Source organism: Xyrauchen texanus, chromosome 50 (assembly GCF_025860055.1).
Source record: "Xyrauchen texanus isolate HMW12.3.18 chromosome 50, RBS_HiC_50CHRs, whole genome shotgun sequence".
NCBI classification, from domain to species: domain Eukaryota; kingdom Metazoa; phylum Chordata; class Actinopteri; order Cypriniformes; family Catostomidae; genus Xyrauchen; species Xyrauchen texanus.
Genome location: NC_068325.1, coordinates 8827833 through 8852509, shown reverse-complemented (window position 1 = coordinate 8852509; position 24677 = coordinate 8827833). Strand labels below are relative to the sequence as shown.

The 24677-nt window shown below is 39.3% G+C and overlaps 1 protein-coding gene across 1 annotated transcript; it reads right to left on the bottom strand.

The window, feature by feature from the left end:
* Positions 1-143: 143 nt before the first annotated feature.
* LOC127641074 (max-interacting protein 1-like) lies at positions 144-24677 on the bottom strand. Its single transcript, XM_052123838.1, has 6 exons — positions 24369-24677; positions 22019-22133; positions 19424-19453; positions 7528-7642; positions 3632-3821; positions 144-2280 (listed from the first exon to the last, which is right to left on the bottom strand). The coding sequence occupies exons 1-6, from the start codon at positions 24586-24588 to the stop codon at positions 2117-2119; spliced, it is 834 nt and encodes a 277-aa protein (XP_051979798.1). The 5' UTR covers positions 24589-24677; the 3' UTR covers positions 144-2116.

Here is a 24677-nt window from a genome sequence, read left to right as displayed (position 1 = left end):
ATCTTATGAAAGAAATAATTTAGCCTTTTCTCCGATACCGGATCAAGGAAAAAATAGTAAAAATAAATATGACTTGAGGAAAGTGGCTCAAATCTAAATGCAATTTTTTTTACCCCCCCCCCCCCCCCAAAAGGAAATAATAATAAGAGTTAACATACAGTACCGCGGGAAGGAGTTCGATGAACATGACGCAAATTCGCGCCGATTTTGCCACACATGAGCCTCTCATTCCACGTCACGCGATTCTCACGAAACCTGTCAGGAAAATGTCCTAGTCCTATTTTAATAAAATTAACAAAAATCAATTTTACAAATTAAAAAAGGCAATTTTTTAAGGCCATTAAGATTTGTTGCATTGTGGCGCTACTTTTATAAGTTGCGTACATTTTACCTCGCCATTCTCATTACCACAATGTAAAAAAAGATGGTCATTATGATATTCTCATTACCAAAACATGGAAAAGTGATATATATTCATTGTTTATACATCATTGTAGTACTCCTGTGCAGATTTTAATTTGAAAAAGCATGGTACAACACCATCTTTTCTATACAGTAAAAATGAAAGCGTTACGGTAATGAGAATCATCATTGAAAATTTTTATGTGAATAGTAAAAGAAAACATCTGAATGCATTATGGTAATGAGATTGTAAGAGTCTTGAAAATAATGTCACAATGCATTAAATCATAATGGTCCTAAATGTCAGCTTCATTTGAATATTTTTTTAGTTTTGAACTATTTAGGGTTAAATATGACCAGGACATTTTCTTGACCGGTTTTATGAGAATAACCCTACTAGTAGTGGAATGCTTTTCAGCTTTAAAACAAATCGAATTATTAACAAAATAGTATAAATAAAGAGTGCCACTTTAAAGTTTGCATGCCTTTAATAGGTCCATGCTTTGGCGTTCACTTGTTCCATTGTTTGTTCTTGTGTGTTCGATTTTAAGTACTTCAGCGTGTTGGTTTTCTTGTTCTTTATTTGTATTTTTTCAAGAAATTCATAAAATTCCTCAGGCAGCCACAGAATTGAAACTAATAGACGTTTCATCTAGTATATTGTCCATGCCACCATGAAAGACTTTCAGAGGAAGATCGTCAATCTTTGCAAAAAATATCATTTAAAATGCACAAAACACAAGACATACAACAACAGAGGCAATAGTTCTACCCATGGGAAACAACCATTTCTTTTCAACTCAGTTTTTCACTTTAACTTTAAATTTATTAAACTATTGTATTTATGTACAAAAGTGAGCAAGTTGGCATTGCTCTTTTGGATGGACACAAGGATTGTGTCTCAAGAGTTTGGAGTGCTTATGTGTTGATTTTGACTACAGGAGTTATTGCTTATTACAGCCAAAATAAACATCTATTTAAACATGGGGGTGGGTATTCTCTGCCGTGGCATCGGTTCTACGCAGTCAAGTGCAAGATCGCTTGGTTTTAGCTGCTGCATGGAACTTAGTTCCACATTCTAAATGCACCAATATTCCCACAGCCATGGGATTGTTGTTTTTCTTTTGTCTTTGACGAAACAAAGCAGAGTTGTCTGCTTTGTTGGTTTTGTGTCACGTAGCACCATTTACAGTCTTTGTCGCAGTTGAGCAGTGATGTAAAAACAAAAACATTATACCAGACGAAAAGAAAACCAGTTAAGAGGGCTACTTGTGTTGATATGGATCGTAGGTTTTGACAAATGTTTCACTAGTGACCAGCTCACAACCCGTTCACAATGTAAAGAATCAACAAATAACTTTTTTATATATACAATTCAGCTTTACATTTGGAAAAAAGGGGTTTCTATACTGACAATTATCACTCAAATTCTTTATAGAATCTTTCATCTGGGATAAAACCATCTTAAAACATATTTTAATCACAATCACAGATTGTTTCTATCTCATTCATTTACTATCGGATACATTCACAAACATAAAACAACAAATGAGGCGATTTCCTCAGGGCAGGCGGGCTGTGTTCTGGTCACCAGATTTAAATAAGTGTCTCTGATTGGTCAATGATGGATAGGTGGCGAGGAGGCAGGACTCATTTTGAGGGCTGGGATAGTGCTGTGTGTGTGTGTGTGTGCACATGTGAAGTGGAGCTGGTTTTAGGAGCTGAAGGCCAGTTTGATGCTGCAGGAGGAGTAGCCCTCATCGCTGGCAGTGCTCTGTAGACTGCTGTGGTCATCCAGATCGCTGGTGCTGGCTGTGCTGACGCTATCCAGCTCTCCTTGAGAGAACTCTGTGCCCTCCACGTCCACCTCCATCTCTTCTGTATCCAAAGAGAGAGAGAGAACATTTTTGATGTATTGTGTATCAGATTCATACTGGCTGATATTTGAGTCTATTACTAGTGTGTATGCATTTAGACTAAAGGATAATTCCGGGTTCAATATAAGTTAAGCAACAGCATTTGTGGCATAATGTTGATAATTATATTATTAAAGAAAGGAAAAATCGAGGTTACAGTGAGGCACCTAGTCCGTTACCTGCATTATTTATTTTTTCTGAACTCTATAATCAACAGTTTATTTTAATTTTATCATCAAAATGGTGTTTAAATAAACACATTTATTAAAAGTAGAACAATTAATTTAGAATATGATATTGTATTATTTTTTTTATTAAATTAAGAGCTTTAATTCAGAACCTCACAGCACAATCTAAAATACAACATTGGAGTTATATTTGTCAAATGAAGTGCTGCATAAGAGCATGAGAGATGCGAGATATTGCTTGATTATAATACAATTACTATTGATTTAATATAATAATAATAATAATAATAATTATTATTATTAGTAGTATAACAATGAAGATTACATAACTATACAGTAGTAATATATTTTGTCATAATTTTTCCATTTAAATTGAGCTTTTATTTTGGAGGAGCTTTTATTTTGAAGTGTTTCTGTGTTATGACCAAGGAGCTCTGACAATATGACAGTAGCTTCCCACTCCAGAAAAGCTGGTTGCTACATGAATCAAAAGTAATTATTAAATGCAAAAGGCTGCTATTTAAAAAAATTAATATGTAGTCTGTATGTGCCTCATGATACAAAGTGAATTAGCGCTCTGCTCACTGTCATGTTTTCCTTGTATGAGTCAAGGAGCTCTGAAAGGTAAGAGCACTTTGCGTCTTTATGTCAGCACAACACTGACTCCACACATTCACTTTGAAGCTTGCAGCAAATGCAAACTATATATTTAAATTAGGGCTGTCGATTTAATGCGTTAATACGGTGCGATTAATTTGATTAAAAATAACATGAAAATTTCAGCTGTATGACAATGCGCAGTTTATACAGTGCACAAAACAACCCTTCAGCAGACAGCACAACACATTTGTTATGTGTTACATTCTTGCATTCAAAACGGGGAATTGGTGTAAACTGACGGGTCCTTTAACAAGGCCTGATAATAAATCTCGAACTGCTTGACAAATGAACTTGTGAAATGGATTGCTGTGAACTGTATGCCAATGATTGACTTATGATATATATACACTTTTTTTTAAGAAAAAGAACAATAAGTCAAAATAACTTTCTGTGGTAATCAATATTATGTCGATTGAGCTTAACTTGTATTGAACCTGGAATATTCCTTTAATGCAGAGCCCATACCTTGGTCTGAGTCGAACCGGTCGGATCGCTCAGAGCAGACAGTGGAGCCTACACTGTCAGTGCGCAACCTCTCTCCCTCGAGCACGCCCCCGCCACCCCGCAGCAGGTCCAGACGCCTCCGGAGGTGACGTTGCTCTCGTTCCAAGTTATCCAACTGATACTGAGACTTACGCTCCACTTCCTCCAGTTTCTATGAGAAGACAAAGAAACAATGACTCATGGATCATTACGGATAATCACTAACAACATAAACAAGAATTTACTGTGTAATCCATTGTTATTGAACTTCTGTATCAGTAAACACACATCCATCACTACAAAATTTTCAAAGGGTTCCCATACTTTTTTAAACCAATACATTTCCATGAGCTTTCCAGTCGATTGTAAGGATTTTTAAATATTATTTAAATTCACTGGTGAATTATTCTGAACAATTGGTGAACTGGTTCCACCATATTATTGAAGTGACTCAAAAGTAATGATTTACTCGCAAATCAGACATCACTATGACAATTACTATGGAATCTTAAACACCCTTTTTTAAGAAATGAAGCAGGGAAAAAATTAAGGTGAGGCATGACTTAAAGGGTGTGTGTGCGTGTGGTTTGTCAAGCTCATGACTGATGGCTGTTTACTACAGTTTTGAACCCAGTTGGGATCAATAATCCCTCCACACGTGACCCTTTTGACTTTGTAATACATTACACTAGAGCACAATACAGTATAACCCTCACCTAAAACCACAGACACGCACATAAGGGCACACACATACTGTAACTGGTTGGGAGAGCTTAACCTGTTATGGAGGGGAAAACCAGTAGGACATCAGAATGAAAAGCAAGCCACATATAAAGGGGGAATTATCACATACATATTTTAAACAATAGGTAGCCTCTGTCTATAGTGGTTGAGGTAGATTTTACAAAACTCATTTGTCACTTCCTCTCTGCTGTCAGGTATCGGTGTGTTTTTTAATTTGTCATGGATTTTTAATTGCATGTATGTGAAAATGTCCTCTTTGTATCCAGGAGACCTATTCAGGAAATGGATGTTTTGGCTATTGGCTGACCAATATTGATTTTTCAATTGTGAACAGTGCAATGGCTGGTATAAATATCTAAATTAAAATGTAATTAAAATGTCAAGAAGGGATATCTCTGGGGGTCTGGGTAGCTCAGTAAGTAAAGATGCTGACTACCACTTCTGGAGTTGAGAGTTTTAATCCAGGGCATGCTGAATGACTCCAGTCAGGCTTCCTAAGCAACCAATTTGCCTGGACGTTAAGATGGGTAGTCACATTACGTTAACCTCCTGGGGTCACTATAATGTGGTTTCGCTCTCGGTGGGCGCATGGGGAGTTGTGTCAGGATCGCGTGGAGAAAAGCGTGAAGTCTCTACACGCGCTACGTCTCCATGGTAAAACGCTCAACAAGCCACGTGATAAGATGCGCAGACTGACGTCTCAGACGTGGAGGCCAGTGAGATTCGCCATCCGCCACCCAGATTGAGGCAAGTCACTATGCCACCACGAGGACCTAGAGCACATTGGGAATTGGGCATGCCAAAATGGGGAGAAAAGGGAAGAAAATGATACTAAACCATGAATAAGTAAAAAAGACAAGGAAAGAGTGAACAAATTGGGAACACTTTTTCTCCCAGATGGAGTTGAAATTGAATCAAAATATATTTGTATTTGGTTTTTCAAATTTTCCAATTAGACGGCAATTTCCTTTTAAAGTAGCACGTTACCGAAAAAGTGTAAACTCTTGTTTTAGCCAGTGTTAATCTTTTCAGCGAAATCACTGACCATAAACATTTGTTGATGAGACGAAAAAGGCACATCATGATGATAATTAAAGCATACAGCTGACGAGAATATGATAAGATTGCAATGATACTGCAAGATATTAACAGTGCAAGACATACTACCACCTCTGGAGTTCGCTAGTTAGAATCCCATGGCGTGCTGAGGTCTCCTAAGCAAACAAATTGGCCCGGTAGCTAGGGAGGGGAGAGTCACATGGGGTAACCTCCTCATTTTCGCTATAATGTGGTTCGTTCTCAGTGGGGCACGTGGTGAGTTGAACGTGGATGGCGCGGTGGATGGCGTGAAGCCTCCACATGTGCCATGTCTCCATGGCAACGCGCTCTACAAGCCACATAAAACGCACGGGTTGATGGTCTCAGACGCGGAGGCAACTGAGATTCGTCCTCCACCACCCGGAGTCACAATGTGACCACAAGGACTTAAGAGCATTGGGAATTGGGCATTCCAAATTGGGTGAAAAAGGGGAACCCCCCCAAATAAAACAGTGAAAAATATAAACAGAAGAAAAATCAAGATAACCATCCATTTATAGAAAACTCTATTAGATATGAATTTATCTAATTCAGTGATCCATTACGTTGCGGATTTCTAAGCTTGAGCTACGTGAGTTGAATGCGCCAACACTGGCAAAATGAACTATTCAAAACAGGGTAAATACATCATCCAAACACATCCTATTTATACAGGAGATTCAATCACGATATCCACAACATATATGCAATATAACAACTCATATCTGCACAGTGAAGCGAATGAACAGGTGAACTTGAACCAAGTGACCTGCTAGTCAGAATATGCGTAACTTGCACTGCGTAACTTGCGTTGTGAATATGCGGTTTCCTTAAACACAATACACACAAAATAATATCCTTTAACAGAAAATGAATAAGTCTCTAAAGCATGAAGAATTTAGAATACAGAAGGCAAACTACTAAAAGTAGCAAATACTTAACTATTCATTATTATTTCAAGAACAGGTTTTTCACAACAAGGACAATATAAATCTATAAAAAAAATAAGTAAAAGAGAAACTGATGAAACTTAATGAAAGTAACATGACAAAATATAAACTACTTTTAATAAGGACATTTTTGTCAAAAGACTAAAACAAAAAACTGACTTTAGTGCAGTGGCTGATTGACAGGTAAGGGGTCGTGCTTAACTGCTGGGGGATGCATCCCAGTCACATGAGCTTTTGACCACCTCTATATGTGTTTTTTGTCATACAAATCACAAAACGTTTTAGACCCCGTTTTTATACCTGTATATAGCGCTGACCATTTGTGATCAGATTACCCAGAATGCAACTTAATGCCACATGTAAACGGGGTATCTGAGATTGACGTTTCTCAGTGTGGTCAGAACCACTTCTGAGGCGTGAAAGAGATTAAAACTGAACCCACTTCATTCATTCTTTCTCTCGCAGACACGTTGGTTCTTTATCAATTACGCTCCAATTATGATAACATGAAAATACATTTTATGTATACTTTTTTTTTTTAAAACAATGTATATCCTAGCCTTAAGTGTAACAATTGTAATTGGCTGAATTTTTTTTTTTTTTTAAATATGTCTATCACTTTTTGAAAAATCTAATTAGCTTTGATATAATTAGTTTAAAGTTGCTGCAAAGTTTTCATGAAAAGGTATGCAAAAAATATTCCTACCCCTGAAAGGTATTATTAAGTGTAGTGAGATATCTCAAAGGTCTCTATGTCCGCTCTAGACTGCAAACACAAAAGTGTCCACGGGCTGTAGTCTCTGGCGCTTTCTGCCAGTCAATCATTTTGCTCGTTCTAATAGTATTGCAGTTGCATTGAATTGTTGAGGCTTATTGCCATTTTTATGCCATGTTGGTTATAACAGTTGTCAGTTGAGGGCACTATTTTGCTGCTGTTGATTTTTGGAAAGAGAGGGTGTGGCAAATACAATAGCTCAACTTGCGGAAATTCCAGAATGGCTAAAATCACTTACAGCACCTTTAATTTAGAAGCAACAGAACTCGATGGGAGGTATCTGAGAGGTGATGGGATCACAAGTATATGTGTACAAGTGTGAGTGTTTTTACCTTTATGTGTGATTTGGCCTTGTTGAGCAGTCCAAGTGTGGTGTGACGACTGCTCTCTGTTCCCAGCGGGATGAGAGTCTTCAAACGCTCCAAACACAGACGGAGGTGGGCTCGCCTGAAGACACGTGAAAACAGAAGAGTCAGCCTGATATATACACTGCCGATCAAAAGTTTGTGTTCACTTGACTGACATGTTTCTTATGATCTTAAAAACCTGATGATCTGAAGGTGTATGCTTAAATGTTTGAAATTAGTTTTGAAGACAAAAATATAATTGTGCCACCATATTAATTTATTTCATTACAAACCTAAAATTTTATTTAAAAAAAAGGTTTTGAAATGGATGACTTGGACCAAATAATAAAGAAAAGCAGCAATAAAGTGCCCAACATAGATGGGAACTCCTTCAATACGGTTTAAAAAGCATCCCAGGGTGATTCCTCAAGAAGTTGGTTGAGAAAATGTCAAGAGTACATGTCTGCAAATACTAGGCAAAGGATGACTACTTTGAAGATGCTAAAATATAACAACATAGTTGTTGACATTTTGGATTTTTTGACATTCATGATTCCCATAGTTTCATTTTTGTCATTCCAAAGTTTTAATTGACTTTAGTATTATTCTAAAATGTGGAGATAAAAAAATTATAATAAAGAATAAAAATTAACCCTAAACTTTTGTCCAATAGTGTACATACACACACGCCCTGAAAATCCCTAACGAACATTCTGTGCCTATGCGGTTTCGAGGTGAAAATTTACAGCAAACTAATTATTTTACAAGAAAAGACAATGGTGCATTCTCCACCTTAAACACAAAGTGCTAATGCACACCCACACTTCCAACAGACTTTTTAGGGATAGTTCATGAAACAATTCTGTCGTCATTCACCCTATGTTGTTCAAACATGTACAGTGAGGAAAATAAGTATTTGAACACCCTGCTATTTTGCAAGTTCTCCCACTTGGAAATCATGGAGGGGTCTGAAATTGACATCATAGGTGCATGTCCACTGTGAGAGACATAATCTAAAAAAAAAAAATCCAGAAATCACAATGTATGATTTTTTAACTATTTATTTGTATGATACAGCTGCAAATAAGTATTTGAACACCTGAGAAAATCGATGTTAATATTTGGTACAGTAGCCTTTGTTTGCAATTACAGAGGTCAAACGTTTCCTGTAGTTTTTCACCAGGTTTGCACACACTGCAGGAGGGATTTTGGCCCACTCCTCCACACAGATCTTCTCTAGATCAGTCAGGTTTCTGGGCTGTCGCTGAGAAACACGGAGTTTGAGCTCCCTCCAAAGATTCTCTATTGGGTTTAGGTCTGGAGACTGGCTAGGCCACGCCAGAACCTTGATATGCTTCTTACAGAGCCACTCCTTGGTTATCCTGGCTGTGTGCTTCGGGTCATTGTCATGTTGGAAGACCCAGCCTCGACCCATCTTCAATGCTCTAACTGAGGGAAGGAGGTTGTTCCCCAAAATCTCGCAATACATGGCCCCGGTCATCCTCTCCTTAATACAGTGCAGTCAGCCCTGTCCCATGTGCAGAAAAACACCCCCAAAGCATGATGCTACCACCCCCATGCTTCACAGTAGGGATGGTGTTCTTGGGATGGTACTCATCATTCTTCTTCCTCCAAACACGGTTAGTGGAATTATGACCAAAAGTTCTATTTTGGTCTCATCTGACCACATGACTTTCTCCCATGACTCCTCTGGATCATCCAAATGGTCATTGGCAAACTTAAGACGGGCCTTGACATGTGCTAGTTTAAGCAGGGGAACCTTCCGTGCCATGCATGATTTCAAACCATGACGTCTTAGTGTATTACCAACAGTAACCTTGGAAACGGTGGTCCAGCTCTTTTCAGGTCATTGACCAGCTCCTCCCGTGTAGTTCTGGGCTGATTTCTCACCTTTCTTAGGATCATTGAGACCCCACGAGGTGAGATCTTGCATGGAGCCCCAGTCCGAGGGAGATTGACAGTCATGTTTAGCTTCTTCCATTTTCTAATGATTGCTCCAACAGTGGACCTTTTTTCACCAAGCTGCTTGGCAATTTCCCGTAGCCCTTTCCAGCCTTGTGGAGGTGTACAATTTTGTCTCTAGTGTCTTTGGACAGCTCTTTGGTCTTGGCCATGTTAGTAGTTGGATTCTTACTGATTGTATGGGGTGGACAGGTGTCTTTATGCAGCTAACGACCTCAAACAGGTGCATCTAATTTAGGATAATAAATGGAGTTGAGGTGGACATTTTAAAGGCAGACTAACAGGTCTTTGAGGGTCAGAATTCTAGCTTATAGACAGGTGTTCAAATACTTATTTGCAGCTGTATCATACAAATAAATAGATAAAAAATCATACATTGTGATTTCTGGATTTTATTTTTTAGATTATGTCTCTCACAGTGGACATGCACCTATGATGACAATTTCAGACCCCTCCATGATTTCTAAGTGGGAGAACTTGCAAAATAGCAGGGTGTTCAAATACTTATTTTCCTCACTGTATAACTTTCTTTATTCCACTGAACACAAAATAACATGTTAGGCGGAATGTACACTTTCATTGTAAGGAAAAATATGCAATGAAAAAGAAAGAAAGTCATACGTGTTTGGAACGACATGATGTTGACAGAATTATTTCTTTCTTTAATTTTTTGGAAATATCCCTTTAAAGTGCGCTTTAGGATCTCAAAGCACTTGAGGGTATATCCATTCAGAAGTGGAGATAACCTGAAAAATTCCCCTTCCAAAGAATGTCCAACACCGTAGATGGCCTTTAAAAGACATGCATTCTGTGAGAGTATGGGCATGAAACTGCTTGCATGTGAGTGATTGGCATCAGCAAATGTGCTTCTAATTGCCTTATTGAAGCTTTTCAACCCTAATTCTGTTGGCATTCATTCTTTTCAGCAATGAAGATGGCTGCTCTGTACCTTTCACACTCACACAAACACTGGCTGTCTGCCCTGTGACAATGGCAGTAGATTTATAATGAGTCTTATCAGTATGTCTGAGCACCACCGGGAGGGCACTGTTATCAGAACACCGTTACACATACACACCCATATCAGACGCTCCACTGTCTGCCTCAATGTGTACGTAAACAATCATTGATCAACATTGTGCATTAATGATAATGGGAGTCTTTTAGATTTTTAGCTCTAGTCATAAATGTTACATGCTTGTTGGTCTACACCAAACTCACCCCATAACCTATTTACATAGGAAACAAATTTAACCCAAGTATCTTTAAAATACTTCTCACGCGATCCCTAAACATCTCAGATATCATCAGTCTACAGATATGGTGTCGTCACGGTCAGCAGTGCTTGCTGGGAAGGCTGTATATGTTCATGTGTTTGCTTTAGGCTGTGTATGGCAAGATAAATGCCATCATTTAAGTCATCAGACGGAGTCCGTGCCAAACAACAATCACTATGTTTGTCGTCTCGGAGTCAAAGTGATAAAACAACATAGATTTACCCAACTATGACATCTTAGCAGGTCACGCAACAAAACATCTTAGTTTCTATGGTACTTCAAAAAAGACCTTTGGCCATTACATAAAAAAAAGTGGATTTACAAAACAAAAACAAACACGTGTGCATGAACAAAAGCTGGACATAAAAATGGTATAGGTGATGTTGGGTGTGCTTCTGTTTGTGTGTTTCAGTTACTATGAATAACCTACGGCGTGATCGACTATCCAAATGCAGCAAGATTATGTAACATGTTTGCCAGAGCTTCGACGAACTTTCGTGTACAATGCGTTTGCATTGTCTTAACCCTTGATAGTTGTGGGTGTGAAAATCTGTGCTTTAAAGCTGGTCAAGATCTGGCTTTGGTAGATACAGTGAGTTGTAAACTCCTCTGCATTAGTTATATAGAGAACTCAATACTTTGTATAATGATAAATCAAATGAACAACATGCTTCATATGTTTGAGCATGTACAGGCCTGTTCTTACTTACACCCCAGGAAAGACTGGTTTTATCAATAAACATCGTCACATGCACTTTAAATGACTCAGTCTACACATACGCACGCACGCATGCACACACGTACGTACGCACACACAATATCAAGGGGAATAAATTTAAACTAACAAGCACCAAAATTGCCCACATCTGCTAGAGGGATAGAAAGACAAACAGGCAGATATAACTATAGATAGGACGTTTTATAGAACAATAGATATAGACAGAGAGATAAAACGACACAAGAGCGATAGAGGTAGATACAGACAGAGCGATAGAACAATTGATAAACAGATAGATAAATACGAACAATTCGAGATATCTCATCAACTGATTTTTTACCTCCTGTATGTGGCAGCACCACAGTTCATGATGACTGGCCAGACAGAGAGGAAGAAAAGACGAAAGTGATCTTTAGACCATCTTCTATTGCTTATTGCCACGGATGTAGCCTACACACCAGGGGGTTTGCTTAGTTTTGTTCACCTTAATCTCAACAAAACAACCATACCACAAGGTGAAAAGGGTTTTATTGGCTGGTGAAAAGCACATGTTTAAAGGGTTTGCCATTTCTTGCTCTTGTAGGTTCAGAGGCATTGTCACTGGGTTTGTGGCTCCACGTGATCTTACGCCTGTCTGCGCCAAATCTGGCGGCTGTCTGTACACAAAGCACATTCAAAACCACAAGAGCATTTCAAGACAAGTTTTTTCATGTTTACAATTTGAACATTTGGTTCTGCTTTTGTAAGACAGGGTCAGGGGTGTATTTACTAAAAATCCTCTGTCATTTACTGATTTTTTTTTTATCATTGTTGGATAATTCAAAATGCCCATCATTTTGACAGATACCACCATATATCATCATAACTGGTAATATGCGTCTCTACCACTTGTGTTGGGTTTGAGTGGAGGGTCTCTGATTTCTGATGACTGCATACATCAATCATTAGTTCAGTGTGTTACTGCATGATAATGGAGCACAAAAAATTAAAAGAAGAAAAAGCGTGAAAAATTGCCACATCCAACTGTCAAATTACTTTACTGATCCAACCACAAACATGATGTGAAGAGCAGAATTCTATGTTATTTTAGAGGAGTACAGATTGAACTTCAGAAGTGTGTATGCCATCTGTTTCACTTAATGTTGATATCAGGCACACTTTCCTTGATTTCACCAAACTCGTTTGGGGAGTCAAAAATCTTTTATTTATGTGTATACCATTATAATGGATGCTATGCCCCTGAATGTAGCCCCTATACTTATGAAATTAAAACAAGTATTATGGATAAAATAGACCATGATGGAAATTTTACAGCTCAGACTGTCAGTGACAGATGAAGATTTTTTCTAGCGTAACCTCTGGACGGGGTTTTGTATGGAAAAAGGTATGTCTGAGAGGAACACACAGATGAACACAATATCCGAGAATACAGATAACCGAAGGACTGTGAAAAACATTGGGAGGGGGGGGTTATTAGGGGTTGAAAACACATGTTGCCCCAGATTCTGCTTGGTTTATTGGTAAATAATGAATGGAGCAGGCATGATGTGATGGGTCTGACATGTTAATAACTGATGTCAAGGTCAAGTGGGGGGGTCGACACGTTCCTAACGAGTTAGTTAATTGCATTGTGAAAAAACTAGACGTATCTATATAAACACACACCAGTGGTTTCATCTGTGGCAGGAAGTCTCTTTTCTGACACAGAATCAACACCTCTGCCGGTGCAGCAAGCAAAAAACGGTCGTCTTGCACAGATAAGAAAATGCACTCAAAACAACAAGCTTTATAGGGAGTGCGCATAGTTCAGAGCATTGTTTACACCTTTTGATTCTTCGAGTGAGCACACACAGTGCTTCATCTCTGCCATACATGTAACGAGTGCTACGGGCGAGGACATATTTATAGCAGCTTATGAATGTAATATAGATGAAGCCTGGAGCGGTCACATATGGCATGGATGTAACATATAGCAATGCAAGTACTATATGTGCACATACTTGAAGCGGATGGGTTGTTTCCAATGGATTCCACTTCTTGTACGTTTTTCTCACTTGCCTCACATGGCCAGGTTATTGCACACCAGTGCATAGATTACAGAGCAAGAATAGGCTTTGGTTTCTCAAGCCCTGATTCTGAGCTGATCAATAAAGCAGGACTGACAGTTTTATCTGGGTTGCCAGCTTTTTTAAGCCTTGTTTTATTTAAAGATCTATCTCCATGCCTCTTTTATTATGTCATAATGAGTGAGCATGTGGAAGTGTCACCCTCAGAGCCATAGTGGTTCTCAAAGCAGCTCTCAGATTAAACGGGAGCAGCATCCTCCCCCACTGCACAAACACACAGATGGGTCATTATTTATGCTAGCCCTCCCTTCTCGTGTAATCTGCCCGAAAACCTGACATTTAAAGAGATGCACTAACATAAAAGCAACATACACTGGAAATAAAATGCAGCCTTTCAACATGGGCGGAGCAAGGGAGGAAGATAAAGGAGAAAAGAGAGGGAGAGAAGGTTATAGATGTAAAGTTAGAAGGTGGGGGTAGTCAGGATGGAGAGAACGAGAGGAAAATTAATAAAGAGGTAGGATGAAAAGATAGTGGCAGAAAGACAGTACAGACAGCCACAGTGACAGCACCATGTAAACATGCTTGCAAACAATGAAGCCTTTGAGCGGTGCATGGGGCGAACCAATGATAGTTTACTGTACTGCATGACACATAAAAGAGAGAGAAAGAAAAACAGAGAGTGGGAGGGAGGTACAAAGAGACAGAATGAGATCTACAACAGGCCTACGAAATACCCTTTTTGCACTCAGGGAAATAAAGAATCACGTACACACTCCAACAGTAACAGCTGTGGTGAAGCAAGACCTGCACTGGCCCATCAGTAACACATGGATTAATTCACACATGCTGAGCTGTAATCTGCTCCACACAGCCCAGACCAGCAGACCCTACTAACATGCCCAGAGTTTGTTCGTGTGGTCATGTGATCACTGCCCCCATCCCTAAAGCCCCTGTAGATGATTGTGCACATAGAAAACACAGATTTTGTTACTGTACAATTTTCTGTATGGTGTTTCAATTGGCCAGAAGGATGTGAAGGCGTTGGGGTTGTAATCTAATAAATGTGGGATAATCCCAATAAAAAACAAGACAAAATGAGAAAACAGAGATGTCACCAGATGTTTGGATCGCACCACTCTCTAAAAATCCACTCAAGAGGAGCTTTACTTCCCCATAAGGAAACCTAATCCAAACACAAAAAAACAAGCGTAGAACACTTCTATAATCAGATCAAAGGCCATGACACACAAAGCAAGGAAACATGAGCAGATCAATGGGGTTGTTATGATTGAACGACCTTCAGGTGCTCAGCTGTTTGAATGGCAGGATTTGGTGGTGTCTCGTTTGGAAGGCTGCATCCTCCGAAGGTCGCATTTGTTGGCCCCAAACGCCATCAAGGCTGTCTTGTTTCAGAAAAGAGAGTAAGACACTTCGAATGCAGCCTTTGAATGCGACCTACTTTCATGAGAAATCGGAGGATGCATGAGGTGTATCCTTGGTGGGCACTTACAACCCACAATTCTTTGCTTCAACATAAATGTCTGAAAAAAAGACGACACCAATTTCCAGTAAATAGGATGTTCAAACGCAAGGAATGTTAATTTCCAAGTTGAAGTACCTCAGTAGATGGGTGCAGAGTATTTAATATGTATATTTATATTAATATATAATTCAAATAAAGTATTAGACTAAAAGTACACCTATAAATTCTATTATCTTTTCCCTTTACATCACAATAACTCTCCTAAAATTTACCTCATACATTCCCTTCAAAAGGGACTTTGTTCCCTTCTCACTCAAAGTGCTCATGCTTGTTAAAGAGTGGTGTGCTATCATGCTGTCTTAGCAAACATGTTACGTTCCGTTTCCGTTTGTCCTACGACGCCATCTCGTTTAAGCGAGGCTTGTTTAAAGGAGGATGCTCAGTATACTACAGCATTCAAAGGATACGTCCAACCTAGCACGCAGCCTTCGAAATGAGACTCAGTATATGTCCAGCTTGCTACAATGTTTCCATATGAAAACAGCACTCAAATCTGAAGTTCTGTGGTAAGCCCTAGGGATGTAAACACCACATACATTGATGGATGTCCCTAACAATATTTTGATTAGTGGTCGACCAATACTTTTTCAAAGGCCCATCCATCAGCCAGGGCTATTTCATTCAATTTGTTGAGGGCCACAGTCTTGCATAGTTTAGCTCCAATCAAACACAACTGAACCCGCTAATTAAGAACTTCAGGAATACTTGAAAATTAAAGGCAGGTGTAAGGACATGGTTGGAACTACTGTATACTCTGAAAGACAGTAGGCTTCCAGGAACAGAACTGAATAGCCCTGCATTAAGGCTTGGTCACATTTACCTTTACATGGCAAAATTCCGCAAGTGAATATGGAGTGGGAAGATGTTAAGACCTGCAAAAACAACTTGCCAGGCAGTCTCTTTTAATGCTGCACTTTATCCTCGAAGAGTAAAATTATTAAGAAACTCACTACTAAAATTAGTTCCTTGTCCACTGCGAATATTTAGTGTTGCTATGTACAAATCAATAAACTTCATACTGGTCAGATGCAAAATCACGTGTTAAATTTTCACGTAAATTTGCATCTGGAAATTTCTTCACCAACGGAATGTCCATCAGGCAAAATTCCTGACTGTGCAGATTCCCATTAAGACAACTATACTGCACCCCAGGAATTTCACTATGCAAAGGAAAAAGTGATCAAGCCTTTAAGCTATTACATCTGGTCAGACCAACCTTGAATTTTTGGTTACAGCATTGGTAGGCCCACTAACCTATAGCGTCAAATTTTGACACTGGACAGGTGTCTAGCTATACAAACTTCAGGTTTTAATGGTGTTGCTGATATTGTTCAACAGCCTATTCTATTCAGGTACAGTATGTAGATTGCTTCCTACTTAAATTGATCTTGAGCTTGTAATTGTAGAATTGGCTTGCACAAAACTAGTAAAGAGAAGTCGAAATATGTTGGGTGTGGTTGTGTAGCAAACAGGCTTCATGGTGTCATCAAGGATGTGGGTCTGTTTGTGTGTTGTCTTTGTATCCATTTTTACCAGTTGCCATGGGTGTTGCATTTGCAGGGAGATGGTGTCCCTGAATGCAGTGAAACAGGGTGTTCTTTTCCAAAACACACAGTACATGTGGGGCAAGGCAAGAGTACTAGTGACCTTCAATTCTCAAATGTCCTCTGCTATACTCTTCTGACTGCGTCCTGAAAGACGACTGTTATAGGAGTTTGTGTCCTTGCTTTCTGACTTAACCAAAACTGCCAGACCTTTGTCAAACTTACAGAATGTGAGTGAGTCTACAAATGCCCTAGCACGTGTGCAGGTCTGTATGCACTTATTGGACCAAAGATCACACCTAAGCAGCTGCTTTTGCTGGCCAAGAAAAACTTTGAGACATCAAGTCAAAGAGAACAGCCAGTTCTAGTTCCCCTGGGAATTCTGGAAACCCAGAAAAGAGAATGTTCTAACTCCAGCTTCCACTGTACTGCCCATGTACACAGGGAGGACAACATCTATGGTGATCAAATGAGAGTTCCTGAAGAGAAACTTTAGCTATGGATTATGCCCAACGACTTCAACACATACTTGTTCCTCATGATTCTTTTTGAGGGCGGAAGGATGTTACAGCCAACTTGCCCGAGCTCCTCTACATTCTCTAAAGATCTTTTCTTAGAGCCGAAAGTCTATTTTCAGTAAACCAGCTTGGCAGCTTTTTTTCTGAGCCTTTGCATTCCGACTGTCAAATGCACTTCGGCCCAAACAACCGCAACAAGATGCTTAACACACAACCAAACACACCCTCACTCTCATACAGCTAATAATTAACACCCATAATTGGAAATAAAATCATGGAGAACTTGGCAGTTTACTAGAAGATTTCCAAATAGCAACACATTGTCATTTTTAAGCTTGCAACATGCAACCCAAATTTAGGAAGTTGAGGTTCACCACATCTGTTCAAAGACATCACAAGATCAAACGGCGGCATGCTTGTCTGAGTGCATGTATGTGCTATCTGCGTATGTTTTCTGTGTGTGTTGTGGCTTGCAAAAGGCAAAAATTTGGTCACAACGATTTCATCTTCTTTCTCTTCCTTTCTGACGCACAAAAACACTGTAGACATCTCGCATAACATCTCGGGTGAACTCAGTGTATGTGATGCCTGACAGACACAAAATGGCTACTGGTTGCCATCCAGTGCTCCAGTAAGGCCATGGCGAACAGGTATCTTTCCCCTTGTGCTTCCAGTTGGCCTGACATTTTGTGCCAACAAGCTAAAAATGCATTTCAATGTGCGGTTGGACTTTCCGAGTTGTTTTAGCTAAAGTAATAGAAATTCAGAATAACGAACATCTCAAATAGCTACATGGAGTCAGGAGCAATTTGGTGCTGGGTGTGACTGCGGACTCGTCATCTTGTGTTGTGTAATATTTGTTTGCGCTAACACGGAGGGTTGTTCGACTAGCCCTGTCCTCTTTATCTGCCACAAACCCACACAAATCCACACCGCCGCACTGACAACTTCTCACATGGGTGGACATTATCTGAGAAACCCAGCCGGCTTGGGAGGAGATGAGTTTGAGTATACTTACACATGCACACACACATTTGGTGTATTTAAAACACCCATTACTAGAAGTGCTTGTGTTTTGTTCCGTCAAAGAGTAAAAGCAACTTGATGTAAGTGTTCATCCATTTCGTCCAACATTGGACACATGTTTCCTGTCTCAAACATCCTGTCCCATCCCAGATGATTGGCAAGCAAACAGACATGACACTCCTTGAGTGGGCTGTGCTTAATAAAAGTTAATTGAACTGAGCTCCAGGTCTTCAGATAGAGGGTCACAAAGGAGTTCATTTTAGTCTAGACAGAGTTCTTTGGAATCTTTGAAGTGGAACCTCCCCTACATGCGTGCACAGATCCGAAACAACAGGCCCCTCACTGTTGATGTTTAACGCTGATCAGATAAGCACACGAGAGACTTTAGTCTCAAACGCATAACTCCAGCACTACATGCTGAACATTCAAGCAACTAGAACGTAAAGTACATCATTGGTAGACACACACATCCACTCTACATTTTGTCTTCCTATTATGCAACGGACATTGTACAATACTCTTTACAAAGAACATGAACAGTGAGACTCTGGTTTCTGCCCTCTCCCTGTGCTCTGGGTAGTAATCTGAAACTGTGGCAACAGTAGTTGTGAAGGATCGAGAAGCAGTGTGAGGGGATAAGAGGGAAATCCCTTAGATTAGCTGAATGGGGCCACCTCTTGCTTTTAGATACCTGTTGCTGCAGGGAAAGGGTTGAATTTTCAGTAGTCTTATATCTGTTTGTGTTATGTAGGTTTCCTTTTTTCTTTGCACGTATTTTAGAATTAGCTTTAGTTCTAGAGGTCCCCACTAGTACTAGAGGGGGAGTCGATATTGCAAAGTATAGAGTGCCAAATTTAGGTTTCAGAAGTAAAAATTCCATTAATTTTTCCATAGGCAACTTAAATTTTCAACAATAACTTATAAACCTTTAAAGAAAGACACCTCAGACATGGTTTGTTTGGTTCATCTCTAACAACTCTTATGAAGGATTTTATCAAATCTGTATACAAGAATGGGAAAAATCCTTACAAAACTAAGAGGGTTGAAAAAGTGGCAGGCACTGTTTCGCTCTATTGATATAGTTTACCTCACAGTACTGCAACAATATTATCATATTGTGACCCAGATATCTATATAATTCACTCTTGCTGATTCCCACTCCCATTCAATACTGGATACTATATATATATAAATTTTACTTACCGATTTTTCTCCAGCTCATTGTGTGTAGACCTATAAAATAAAATGAAAGAATGAACAAACATAACTTATTATATGAGTTTGTGGGTCTTTGAGGAATTAAGTGCACTAAACATTTTATCATAACCCACATCATAAACATACTGTTAACTAATTTCTTGAGCACTTAGCTCCTGAATTGAAAGTCAGCTCTCATTGTAAGATCAGAGGTCATCTGAGTGGACAAGCCCAGCCTTTCATAAAGAGCAAGTCTATGCTTCATTAAAGGTTCCAATGGATTTACCAATTAATCTTTATTGGGGGATGAACCAGCCCACCAGCTCCAGTAGGAATTAAGACTTCTCTAAATGAACCACATGTCACTGCAGAACAGATAAATTAAGTGTGCAGAGCCAAGAAGCGGAGCACAATGAGCTACCTATATCTTAGCACGTGAGAAAGCTCTCCTCTTTGTTCAATGAGTGAGTACCAGTGGCCGCTCTCTCTCTCTCTCTCTCTCTCACTCTCTCTCTCTTGCTCTCTCTGAGAAAACGAGACAGTGTTATGTTAAAAATGAAAAGTGAATCAGCCATCCCTTTAAATGGTTCTGCTGAAAGCTTTTCCAAAGCTCTAAATGGCCGGCGGACCCATGCACAGCAATGCCATTGCAGGGGTAGCACGATGCGGCCGCAGTAGGGCCCTCTTTCTCCATGAGTCATGTGACCACTTCTCTTTATTGGTGACTATTAATACCAAAATCGTGTTTTCAGGCACCCTGCCGCTGACCTGATGGCATTGCCGTTTCTGCACTGGAGGATGCGTGTGGATTCAGGGAAGGGAGGAGGAATGCAACAAGGGACGAAGAGGCAGGTGAAAAAAAGGAATGGTATGGCATGACATGACAGGATGTAGGCCTATAGTGCCAGGGGAAATACACTAAGGTATTATGCAGCTATTATTCACAGTGGCAAGTGCAAAAATCATGTGTTTTGATGAACATATGTGTGTATAGACCAAGGCAGCATGCAGAAATTTTAAATGTAATGACAAAAAAAAAATAAAACATTTAAATAATAATAATTTTGACATATGAGGAAATCATCAGAGACACTTTCCTTTAGCTATTTTAACTGAACCAACCTGAATGAAGTTTTTCACCTAAGGTGAACCTCACACAGAAGTATGCGAGATGATCAGATAGTGTTTCCTTTACATTCCCTCCATCAATACTCACTTTGTGTACAGTAACACAAACTGATGCCCAGAAATACAACAGGGAAAAAAAAAAAAAACTCTCACTATTCTAAACACACTCACACGCACAGGCTGCGAGAGTATTTTCAGGAATTTCAAAACCTAGTGAACTGCTCATCTAGAAATAATTTTTAGGCATCATAGACATATGCACCAGAACAGATGCACATAAGATGCTCAAAATTGTTGTCTAGATAGGCAGCTCACTAGGTTTTGATTTGCTCAAAAATGCTGTCTAGGTAGGCAGCTCACTAGGTTTTAAGGTACTTAAAAATGCTGTCTAGATAGACAGCTCAATAGGTTCTGAGATGCTCAAAAAAATGCTGTCTAGATAGACAGCTCACTATGTTTTGAGATGCTCACAAATGATGTCTAGATAGACACCTCACTAGATTTTGAGATGCTGTCTAGATGGGCAGCTCACTAGGTTGATTTGCTCAAAAGGTTTGAAAAGAAGATATCTAGCTATTCTATAATTAAAGCATTTTAAAAATACTCGATCATAAACCAAAGCTTGAGAAACAAAAATAGGTAACCTCAAGCAACAACGGGATGCGTCTATTTATAGAGGGATTAAAACGCATGTTACGCTGTTTTCGTTAGAAATTAACAGTTTTATCGACATTTAGGCAAAAGGGAGACAAAATACTTGTTTTTGAAGGGGGATAACGGAAAGAGATAATTAAATAAAGATGCCTTAGGGCGGCTGTTCACCTTGGCATCAAGAAAACAACAGTGGCTGTAAATAAGAGCAGTGTGTTCAAGGGTTTAGAGTAAACTTAACATCACTTTCGAAAGAAAAACAAAAAGTCCCACTTGCGCTAACTGATTATCTCACGGGTTACTTAGCGGGTTATTGGTCGAAGATAGTTAAAAAGGACGTCTTGTGATTGCCTGCTGGCAGACTTTCGGTTAAAACAAAACGAAACCCCATGGCGTCCGAAGGCGAAAACTGGAGGTGAGTTTTTACACGGTCCCTAACCTCAACTCTGCAGCAGTTACGTTTGACAATCAGCTGATGAGAGCTCCCCTCCCCCAAAACAAATACAGCAACAAAATAAAATAATACAGCTTAATTTACAAGCTGCAATGTCTATTTTATAAAATATTATATCAATATTGCAGTGTTTTCAGCCCATCCGACTTGATGCATAGCGTTAAAAAGATTAAAATTAGGCCGTTTTAAACATCACAAAACCAACCCCGGAGATTCAGAACATAGAGTAGCAATAATTCAAGCCCTTATTTTCCAATGACAGATGTGCACTCGCCGTATGAAATATGTACACGTCTCTCTGGCTTTGCTCCAGCAGTCTTTTTTATCCACTCTAGTGGAAGTAAACAGAAGTCACATCATGTGCTTACCTGTTGTGGTTGTTGTGGTTGCTGCTGTTGAACTTTTTATTTCGGAATTTTCTTTGTCTCTGGTAGCTGGAGTGCTGATTAGACGGAAAGGTCGAGGCATATCCGTGTTCACATTCTGAAAGAGACACCGCAGAAACGTGTCACAATTCTGATCACACGTCTGTCACGAGCCCTTTAACAGCAAAACTCACTTTGATCTCAAAGACGCGACATTTGAAATGTTACAAAGGTGATTTATAACCATCAAAACTGTACCTCTTTCTCTCCTTTCTATAAATTCGGCTGCTTCCAGTAACCTCTGGATATTGAGCACAGCAGTCATCCTTTTAATTAATCTCGAGTCTGATATGTGTTCACGGTGACAACTATCGCTATGAAAACGGCTGAAAGCGTAGCATTGAATATACCTCGGATTCCACTTGCTATGTCGTTTGGTTTCAGTTTGCTTTATCGCAGACTATATATATTTATTACAGCGTTAGCAAGCTAGTAACAATTTGACAGAAATAAAAACTCAGATGTCAGAATAACAAAAGTTATTCATGAAAACAGTCTACTACAAAGTATACAAAATGAATTAAAAACAGGTACAAAAGAGTCCCCGAGAGCCCAGGCTGCGAAGTCCCTGGTGCTTGCGCTGTCTTCTCTTCTCCCCGTTTGTTTACCTACTGTTTTAACAGCTGAGCTGATAGAGCCCAAAACACGGCATTATGGGAAATGTAGTTCCTCACCTAATCGGTCCTTGAGCTCGAGAAGTGAAAGCAAATTTAAAGCTCAGTCAGCATTTAAACAGCATCTTTGAAATTTATGTCATTTCGATTGTCAAATTATTGCATCTAAAGCGCTAAATTCAGGGTTTTTGTGCTAATGTCTAAGAAAAATATACATATGAAATTTATATTCACTATTGAAACTTCCAGGACTTTTCCATGCCTGGAAATCCATACATTTGCTTAAGATGTGTTCAGATATGCGCGATAACCCGGTGACGCTTACAAAATACGTATTTTTAAGGCTATTTCCCCGTTTGGCTACACTTCAAGTCCCACAACCCCTCACTTTCAGTCACGCTCAAGCCAGGCCCAGCAACATATGACATCACAGCACTACCGAGCAGTGATTGGTCAGAGACCCTCATGAACGTTGGCCAACGTAACAAGCTCTGGCCAATCAGAGCAGCGCAGAGTGCGCCATGTGGATGTCATGTGAACACTCCCCCTAAGAAGCAGGAAGGTAACATTGGGAAACTTTTGAAGTAGACGTCTGCGGTCTGCATATAAAAATACAAAATGTTCTTGTATGATGCGGGTCTATAAAATTAATTTGCAATTATGCATTTAACGCAAATAAAAGAGAGAAAGAGAGAGAGAGAAAAATTTTGATTTAGATGAGCAGCTTGGCTTAACATGATCTAAATCTATTGTTCCCCAAGTGCTTTAATTATCAACAAGCCATCATACTCAGTTGAAGAACATCAGCTTCATATTGTCTCAATGACCACATTTATATGGATAAAAACAGCAACATAAGCCTTTATTTCTGCTTTTCTCTATGGGGTTATCTGTTTTTGCATTCATATTTTAGGCCTGAACAAAGCTTTATAATACTTAAAAAAAAAAAACAACAACAAAAAAAACACTGTCGCATGTTTCATTGCTCTTATTTATTGGTATTCATCATTTCATTATCTTTGACAGATCAAAACACATACATTTTTATACTTGCTGATAGAGAACGGAAATTTAAGAGATGCAAAACGCTGTTCACTAAAGTAAAAGGTGACGTCAGCTTGTGTTTAGTGCCAGTCAGTGTTGTTTATTTCCCTCGAGAGACAGAGAAATATGGAACAAACAGCCTGGTTTCACTGGTGAACAATGCCATACTTTGAACAGCAACATATGACAGTATGAGCCAACTCGGGACAGTCAGCATTATCTGCGCTGCAGAGGGAATTATTTGCTGTTTTTCTACCCCTGGCATATTAAATTAAATATATAGACATCTAAAATGTGTAATTTTCTCACTTTATGCATTAACTGATCAGAATTTTACTATAAGATCAAACTAACAGTTTAGAAGTTAATCCATTAAGTGCTTATACGCATGTTATATCACCTTTAAATATGAAAAGGTCTCCTCTTTAGCATATAAACTCGATCTCTTAAAAGCATAGAGATCACATTGGGGCTTATTGCATATTGTGCCACATTGCACATATTCCTTGTCTACTTGGCTGATGACTCTTTGAGCTCAATCCCTTTGTTGTCTGAGTCTATTGACAATGAAACAGCTTCTCTGCATAACGCAAAAGAGTCAAAAACAATCGCACGAGCACCGTAATATCACTTACTTCCATCTTTCCTTTCGGCGCTCTCAATGTAACTGGCCGCTTCCAATAAAACTTGGACGTTTTTCAGAAAAGTGTTTATCATGGAAGAGTCTGAGGAGTTGAAGACGTCATTGAAAGGGCAAATAGACATCTCAAAATCTTGCTGATCCAAAGATGTTTCGGACTCCAGAAATAAGCCTTCAGTCTTTACGTCTCTTTGTTGTTTCTCACTCCTCACCATTTTGTCCCTGGACAAAGGATATGGTTCAGTTTTAAACTGTTTGTGAGTATGTGGTGTGCTGCGCTCTGTGGATCTACTGAGTAAATGAG

Excerpts from the sequence above, each read along its gene's own strand:
- LOC127641074 (XM_052123838.1), bottom strand. The coding sequence starts at position 24,588 with ATGGTGAGGAGTGAGAAACAACAAAGAGACGTAAAGACTGAAGGCTTA. Across the intron at positions 19,454-22,018 it reads AACCACAACAACCACAACAG|GTCTACACACAATGAGCTGG; the intron begins GTAAGCACATGA and ends TTTATTTTATAG. Across the intron at positions 2,281-3,631 it reads CCGGTTCGACTCAGACCAAG|AAGAGATGGAGGTGGACGTG; the intron begins GTATGGGCTCTG and ends CTTTGGATACAG.